Source organism: Mandrillus leucophaeus, unplaced genomic scaffold (genome assembly GCF_000951045.1).
Source record: "Mandrillus leucophaeus isolate KB7577 unplaced genomic scaffold, Mleu.le_1.0 Scaffold349, whole genome shotgun sequence".
Taxonomy (NCBI): Eukaryota; Metazoa; Chordata; class Mammalia; order Primates; family Cercopithecidae; genus Mandrillus; species Mandrillus leucophaeus.
In genome coordinates this window covers 1,933,551-1,942,053 of record NW_012103687.1, presented here as the reverse complement: position 1 = coordinate 1,942,053, position 8,503 = coordinate 1,933,551, and the positions used below count along the sequence as shown (strand labels likewise).

Below are 8,503 nucleotides of genomic sequence, written 5' to 3'. Positions count from 1 at the left end.
AAAAAAAAAAGCAGTATGATGGTAAAAGAAATGTAAAAAGCCTTTTAAAACCACAGTGCTTATAGTCCCCCAGGATAGCACCTGTGAAGCAAATTTTTATTTTGCTGAAGATGCACTGTCTTTTAGAAAATAGCAAGATAGTTGGAATTTGTCTTCTTCTCTCACAACGCTCTAAAAATTAACATCATCCCATTTATATGAAATATCTAGAAATATACCCCTACATGTGGACATTCCCATCAGACATCTCCCATCCAGGCTCTCCTAAGGTGGAATCTCCTCTTTTTCTGCCCATGTTCTCCCCCTCTCCACCTCTCTTCTGCTGACACGTGGCTCTTCCCTGTCTTCCTCTCCAGTGACCCCAGCAGATCAGGGCCAACCAGTGAACAAGTTCCTGGACTTGGGGAACAAAAGTGCATCTTCTTGGATTTCTGAAGACTTGCCCTGCCAGGGTGTCTTTCTCAATCACAGTCACTCCTTCTTGAGAACCCACTTCTCCTAGATCCTGTTATTTATCTAATGTTATTCATCTGTATCTACTTGGTGGATGTCCCTACATCTTCACCTGAACCCCGGAAATCTTCAGGTCATGCCCACATTCCCTTTGTTTTCCTGTACTCCCTTCTTCCTTCTTCCCCTGTGATCACATCTAGTCAAGATCTCTTCTCGGACCCTGGAGTGCAGCAGGGACTTCTCTGATCTCTGCCCCAGAGATTAAGGGAGTGGAAGAGAGGACTTCTGTGCCCCTCCTATGCCTGTGTTTTCATCAGGGCAGCTGCACAAGGTAGGGATTAGGCTGTCTAGATCAACATGGCAAATCCAACCCTGCGCTCTATGCTCCGCAAAAGATACGTGCTCAGTAACTATTTGACAGAAACCTACCTCTTATCACATCAGTCCCAGGATGGGGCTGACCTGGGAGAGGTAGCTGTGGACCTGCTCCTCACGGTGCCCTCACCGAAGAGCTCATGGGGCATCCACCAGGAAGAGCATTCCTGGGCAGGGAAGGGGTCATGGGCAGCCTTGTTCTGCATGTGAGGCATGGCTCAGTGCGGTCACAAGATCCAGATGACTATGACTGCAATTCTGGGGAAGTAAAGAGTGAAGAACCAGAATAACCCTCTGGGAATGTGCCCTGGGCATCCTAGAGGGAAGAGCTTCCCTTCTACTCAGTGCTGCAGGATCCACAGAAGAAGGAGAGCTCTGGACGCCAGGGAGGAGCCACATGAGATGAGAGGACCCGGTGTTCCCACATGTGGGAAAGTGACCCATGAAAGTCGATCCTTGCTCTGGGTTTGATTCTGTCCTATGAGGACATTGTGTAGTCACCACCTGAGTCCTCTATAATAAACAGTGAGAGCGCCGCAGACAGTTTCACTCGTGAGGAGCCCAGTAAAGTGGGAGAACTGCCCTGAGGTCACAGGGAGAAGGCAAAAGCACCACCTGGCCTGGCCCTGAGCCGGGGCATTGGACAGAACAGCCGGGAGGCAGCAGTGTCTCTGGAGGCTCTGGTCACCTTATCATACAACGGTTTGTCTTGGTCTGGACACCAGGGGGCGCTTGGGGACCATTCCTGAGAAGACTGGGGGTGATCAGAGCAGAACCAGCCACCTGCCCTGCCTGGTGTCCTCTGCTCAGGGCTCACAGCTGCATCCTCCTCACCCACTGGAACCACACAGCCCTGCCCCTGCCACCCGCTGACATCCTCAGGCATAGGGACCTGACCCAGGGCCCAGGGTGGGATTAGAAAGCTGGGGGTCTGATTTGCATGGATGGACCCTCCCACTCTCAGAGTATGAAGAGGGGCAGGGAGAGATTTGGGGAAGCTCTGCTTCAGCTGTGGGCACAGGAGGCAGCACTCGGGACAGTCTCCAGCATGGCCTGGTCTCCTCTCCTCCTCACCCTTCTCATTCACTGCACAGGTGACTGGATACAGGTCCAGGGGAGGGGCCCTGGGAAGTCCATGAATGACTGATTTCATGGACTGTTTTCTCTTCTTATCTCTAGAAGCAGAATCATGATGCCTGTGTCTCTTCCACTTCCAGGGTCCTGGGCCCAGTCTGTGCTGACGCAGCCGCCCTCAGTGTCTGGGGACCCCGGACAGAGGGTCACCATCTCGTGCACTGGGAGCAGCTCCAACATTGGAGGTTATGATGTATACTGGTACCAGCAGGTCCCAGGAACGGCCCCCAAACTGCTCATCTATGACAATAATAAGCGACCCTCAGGGGTTTCTGACCGATTCTCTGGCTCCAAGTCTGGTACCTCAGCCTCCCTGACCATCACTGGGCTCCAGACTGAGGATGAGGCTGATTATTACTGCCAGTCCTATGACAGCAGCCTGAGTGCTCACACGGTGCTCCAGGCCCGGGGGAATCTGAGACAAGAACCCCCTTCCTCCTCTGCCAGGAGGGTGAGTGCCTGCAGCTGCTGCTCATGCCTGACCTGTAGCTTCTGCTGCTGTAGCTTCCCCCATGGGCCTAGGGGCAGCCAGGGCCCTGCCTAGGAGTGGAAACTCCCCGACCTTTGTCCTCAGAGTCAGGAACAGGGACTCCAGGAAACAGAATATCCGGCTCCCGCAGTTTGAGGCACAGGGTCTCTGTACTGAAATCCTGGGCCTAGGTGGCAGGTCCACATGTGTCTTCACAGACCCTTCTGTGCCTGCCCATGGTGTGGGGAGGGGGTGAGGAGGTGTGAGCCTTTCGCTTCACTAGAGGCCTGAGGGAGCAGAGTTGCTCCCCAAGACCTGGACTCCTCCTCTCATCGCTCTCCTCACTATAGCTATGGCCAGGTGAGGGCTCAAGGCTACCTGAAAACCTTGCTCAGCCCAGGGCCTCCATCGCAGGCATTGTTTCCAAACTCTGTAAGCGCTGTCTCTGAATCTGTAGAAACATTTATTTCTATGTGCCCAGGACAGGGTTAGAGGGCACCAACCCCACCCCTTGCAAACTGCTCATCACCTCTCCATGCCCCAATGAGGAGAAGAAAGAGTTAGAAATCAGAAGCCTACCCAAGGCTCCCCTCTCTCTCCTCTCTCCCAGCCACCCCCTGGCTTCCTCCTTCCACAGAAATAAAGAGGAGGCAGCCACAGAGGGCAAGGAGAGGCCCAGGCATTATACTAGGCAGCAGAGCGAGGCATTCTTCCCAGATGATGGTGGGAGGTGATGGAGGTGTCTGAGACCACAAAATAGTCAGGACCTACCGGGCGCGGTGGCTCACTTGTGTAATCCCAGCCCTTTGGGAGGCCTAGGCAGTCGGATCACAAGGTCAAGAGATCAAGACCATCCCGGCTAACACGGTGGAACCCCACCTCCACTAAAAATACAAAAAATTAGCTGGGCATGGTGGCGGGCGCCTGTAGTTCCAGCTACTCGGGAAGCTGAGGCAGGAGAATGGCGTGAACATGGAAGGCAGAGATCGCGCCACTGCACTCCAGCCTGGGCAACAGTGCGAGACCCCACCCCCCCAAAAAAAAATGAGGACCCTCTTACTAAAGTGAGGAGGGGTGGCATAAACTGAAGCTCAGATGGTGGGCCAGATTCCGGAGCCATCTACTCATTTTTTCTTGTGTTCCAGTTTGGGTAAGAATAGGATAAAATACAGCCTTTGAAGAGGTTCCTTACCTCAGATAAGAATTCTTAGAGGATTCTTGCCCACTCGTGCATTGAGGGGAGACTGAGCCTCACTCTCAGGCCAAAAGAACTGGGAGCTTTCAAGGGAATTTGATTGTACTGAAGCTCCCAGACTCTGACATTTAAGACTTATGCCCTCATGGCAGAGCCCAGTCCTGACACCAAAATGGATGAAAGCTGATAGATAAGCCTAGAATATTCTAGCTGACACCGACTTGTGGAAAAGAGAATCAAGTTAAAATATTGAAGTGATAAGGTGGCATCACACAGTGAGGAGAATAGAGCTTGGGTGGGGGAGGGTAGAGGAGCCATTACAGGGTTGGACAAGGAGGACACAGAATCTGAGGTAAGTTTGTGAGGAAAACTCCAGATGCTTCAGAGAAGATGGACAAGGAGGTAGGGAGTGTGAAGGCCGTGGGAACAGCTCTGGTCACCGGGAGAGAGTGGTCAGATTCAGCACTGGTGTCTGGGGAGGAGGGACTGAAGCCTGGGGGAGGGGAGAGTGCAAGGCGGGCCTTAGGACCTGAGTGGGGCGCAGTGATCACACTGCTGGGGGGTCCTTCAAGGGCAAGGGGGCTGCAGGAAGACTGGAGCTCATTGTCACGATGGAAACTTAGACAACAGCTCCCCAGACTTGTTTAAAGTCATCACAGGCCTTTCTCCTCTCCACATGGCAACAGGAAGAGGAAAACTTATCTCTGAGATATGTAAGATGTTAGTTCTCCATAACTTCTCCTGTCCCCTGACTGAATTCCTATTTGGAAAAAAATGACTCTCCAGTTTTACATATGACATCCTCACTTAAAAAAAGTTCCAGAATGAGAAAGATCTGCCCTCCCTGACCCACTGGTGAGGAATCTCAGCCTTCAAGACAACCGGACTAAATCATTCATGCCATCTCCCATGACAGCTTCATGGCGACCAGGCAGCTTATCTTACGGGTTTGGGCCACACACTGCCTGTCCCTAACATTGCAGCTGGGGACACTTACATGCTGAACTCATGGCTGGGAGATCGGGGGTCCAGACATGACAGAAAAAGGAAAAAGACCAGGATCTCTGCCTAAGTAGCCACACTGTGTGAATCACTGCACCCTCCACCCTCATCTTCAGTTCGTGATGGGTGTTGTCTTGTGAAAACTGACAGCTGGGCAGAGACATAAGCAAGAGAGTCTCTGACCCACAAATCTCCATCTTGGGCTCTCTGACCTTTCTGATATTCTTTTCACAGATCAATTCCGGGCCAAGACACATCCATACTCATCAAGGAGGCATTGATAGGAGAATCAGGCAGTCTCAGGAGAGACAAGAAGCAGATAAACACCCTCATGTTGGCCTCCTAAGCTCAGAGGAGAAAAAAGAAAGGGAAAGAAGTTCAAGAAGCCACACTAGAAGCCACTGATCACCATCACCTCAGCACCTGTCCTCCATCTGCCCCTCTTTCAAGTGAGGACCAGACTCAAGGGACAGCACCTGCACGTCCCTCTCTGTCCACACACTGCACAGGGAGCCTCCTTCTGCTCTTATCTCAAGGCGCTGCTCCACCAGGTCAACCATGTCACTGCTGAGAGTCTTCCCTCAGTCCTGGTCCCAGGGTCTGGGATCAGCAGCAACCTGGCTTTGACTCTGCGGTGACCCTGCCCCTTCAGGGCACAAAGCCAACTATTAAAGCCATAACTGAACTCTCCTAGTTTACACAAACCTTAGATTCTCCTTCTCAGTGTCCTTCTAGAAAGTGCTGTCTCTATTAAGTCATTTCATGTTATTTTCTCAGGTCTAGAGCTATTTGATTTCCAAAATTCTATATTCACACTTCTGTTCTCATTCCCTGTCATGGCTCATTCCCACTCAGCAGCTAATGATGCCAACCATGTATCTACAGCCCATTGTCACAAAAAAGAGAGATGGGAGGGTTCTTAAATAAATAGAGGGTTAGCAAGAAAAGTTTCACTACCTCTTAGGAGTTACTCCAAGATCTAAGAAAATTAATTCCAGAGCTTCAAGATTTTACTCCTCAGAAAAAACAGCGTGAATACATTAGGTAGTGAATGTTCTTGGTGTTCTCAACGAATAACCTCTGAAAGGTCCAGAGTATATGTTTCAAAAAGTTAAGTGCATAACTTTCACAAGAATGTAGTATTAACCTATGTCAACAATTTTAATTGGTATATATATATATTTCTGAAAAAAAAAAGCAGTATGATGGTAAAAGAAATGTAAAGAAGCCTTTTAAAAACACAGTGCTTATAGTCCACAGGAGAGCACCTGTGAAGGAAATTTTCTTGGCTGAAGATGCACTGTCTTTTAGAAAAATAGCAAGATAGTTGGAATTTGTCTTCTTCTCTCACAGCAATCTGAAAATTAACATGATCCCATTTATATGAAATATCCAGAAATATATCTGTACATGTGGACATTCCCATCGCACCCCTCCCTTCCAGGCTTTCCCAACGTGGAGTCTCCTCTTTTTCTGCCCATGTTCTCCCCTTCTCCATGACTCTCCTACTGACATGTGGCTCCTCCCTGCCTTCCTCTCCAGTGGCCCCAGCAGATCAGGCCCATCCAGTGAACAAGCTCCTGGACTTGGGGAACAAAAGTGCATCTTCTTGGATTTCTGAAGACTTGCCCTGCCACGGTGTCTTTCTCAATTACAATTGCTCTTTCCTGGGAACCCACTTCTCCTAGATCCTGTTATTTTTCTGATGTTATTTATCCATATCTACTTGGTGGACTTCCCTACATCTTCCCCTGAACCCCAGGAATCTTCAGGTCATGCCCATATGCCCTTGATTCTCCTGTACTCCCTTCTTCCTTCTTCCCCTGTGATCACACCTAGTCGAGGTCTCTTCTCAGACCCTGGAGTGCAGCAGGGACTTCTCTGGTCTCTGCCCCAGGGATTAAGGGGGTGGAATTGAGGACTCCTGTGCTCCTCCTATGCCTGTGTTTTCATCAGGGTTAGCTGCACAAGGTAGGCGTTAGGCTGTCTAGATCAACATGGCATTTCCAGTGCTGCCTCTATGCTCCGCAAAAGATACGTGCTCAGTAACTATTTGACAGAGACCTACCTCTTATCACATGGGCCACATTATACTGGCCCCAGGATGGGGCTGACCTGGGAGAGGTAGCTGTGGACCTGCTCCTCACTCTGCCCTCACCCTAAAAGCTGATGGGGCATCCACCAGAAAGGGCATTCCTGGGCAGGGAGGGGGTCATGGGCAGCCTTGTCCTTTATGGGAGGCACGGCTCAGCGCGATCACAAGATCCAGATGACTATGACTGCAATTCTGGGGAAGTAGAGAGTGAAGATTGACCAGAATAACCCTCTGGGAATGTGCCCTGGGCACCCTAGAGGGAAGAGCTTCCCTTTTACTCAGCCCTGCAGGATCCACAGAGGAAGGAGAGCTCTGGCCACCAGGGAGGAGCCACATGAGAGGACACGGCGTCCCCACACGTGGGAAAGTGAGTCCATGAAAGTTGGTCCCTGGTCTGGGTTTGATCCTGTCCTATGAGGACATTGTGTAGTCACCACCTGAGTCCTCTATAATAAACAGTGAGAGCGCCACAGACAGATTCACTTGTGAGGAGCCCAGTAAAGTGGGAGAACTGCCCTGAGATCACAGGGAGAAGACACCTCCTGGCCTGGCCCTGACAGGGGGCAGTGGACAGAACAGCAGGGAGGCAGCGGTGTCTCTGGAGGTTCTGGTCACCTTGTCTTACAATGGTTTGTCTTGGTCTAGACACCAGGGGGCGCTTGGGGACCATTCCTGAGAAGAGTGGGATGATCAGAGCAGAACCAGCCACCTGAGCTGTCTAGTGTCCTCTGCTCAGGGCTCACAGCTGTGTCCTGCCCACCCCCTGGGAGCACACAACCCCACCCCTGCCACCCCCTGACATCCTCAGGCATAGGGACCTGACCCAGGGCCCAGGGTGGGATTAGAAAGCTGGGGGTCTGATTTGCATGGATGGACCCTCCCACTCTCAGAGTATGAAGAGGGGCAGGGAGAGATTTGGGGAAGCTCTGCTTCAGCTGTGGGCACAGGAGGCAGCACTCGGGACAGTCTCCAGCATGGCCTGGTCTCCTCTCCTCCTCACCCTTCTCATTCACTGCACAGGTGACTGGATACAGGTCCAGGGAAGGGGCCCTGGGAAGTCCATGAATGATTGGTTTCTCCTCTTGTTTCTAGAAGCAGAATTATGATTCCTGTATCTCTCTCACTTCCAGGGTCCTGGGCCCAGTCTGTGCTGACGCAGCCGCCCTCAGTGTCTGGGGCCCCCGGGCAGAAGGTCACCATCTCCTGCACTGGGAGCAGCTCCAACATTGGAGGTTATAATGTATACTGGTACCAGCTGCTCCCAGGAACGGCCCCCAAACTCCTCATCTATGACAATAATAAGCGACCCTCAGGAATTTCTGACCGATTCTCTGGCTCCAAGTCTGGTACCTCAGCCTCCCTGGCCATCACTGGACTCCAGTCTGAGGATGAGGCTGATTATTACTGCCAGTCCTATGACAGCAGCCTGAGTGCTCACACAGTGCTCCAGGCCCAGAGGGAACTGAGACAAGAACCCCCTTCCTCCTCTTCCAGGAGGGTGACTGCCCGGTAGCTGCTGTTCAGGCCTGGCCTGTGGCTTCTGTGGCTGCTGCTTCCTTCATGGTACCAGGGGCATCGAGAGCTCTGCCTGGGAGTGGAGGCTCCTCCTCCCCTTCTGTCCTCGGAATCAGAAACAGGGAATCGAGGAAAGAGAATGTCCCTCTCCCTTAATTTGGGACACAGGGGCTCTACACTGAAGTCCTGGGCTCAGGTGGCAGGTCCAGTTGTGTCTTAGACCCACCTCTGATGGGGAACCCATGTATTCATTGTTCTCCTTCCT

At 51.6% G+C, this 8,503-nt stretch overlaps 1 protein-coding gene and 1 gene segment (V, D, J or C); both read left to right on the top strand.

The window, feature by feature from the left end:
- The first annotated feature begins 1,826 nt into the window (after positions 1-1,826).
- Positions 1,827-3,165, top strand: LOC105546102. Its single transcript, XM_011989192.1, has 4 exons — positions 1,827-1,922; positions 2,046-2,413; positions 2,715-2,791; positions 2,889-3,165. Exons 1-4 carry the CDS (start codon positions 1,877-1,879, stop codon positions 3,163-3,165), a joined length of 768 nt encoding a protein of 255 aa, XP_011844582.1. The 5' UTR covers positions 1,827-1,876.
- Positions 3,166-7,647: 4,482 nt separating this feature from the next.
- On the top strand, positions 7,648-8,236 carry LOC105546101. The segment is given in 2 exon segments: positions 7,648-7,743; positions 7,854-8,236. Coding segments are annotated over 2 exon segments (429 nt in total).
- The last annotated feature ends 267 nt before the right edge of the window (positions 8,237-8,503 follow it).

Bases quoted from the DNA above. Each gene is read 5' to 3' on its own strand.
- LOC105546102 (XM_011989192.1), top strand. From the start codon at position 1,877: ATGGCCTGGTCTCCTCTCCTCCTCACCCTTCTCATTCACTGCACAG. The intron at 1,923-2,045 runs GTGACTGGATAC...TTCCACTTCCAG, and splicing joins CCTTCTCATTCACTGCACAG to GGTCCTGGGCCCAGTCTGTG. The intron at 2,792-2,888 runs GTGAGGGCTCAA...CTGAATCTGTAG, and splicing joins CTCACTATAGCTATGGCCAG to AAACATTTATTTCTATGTGC.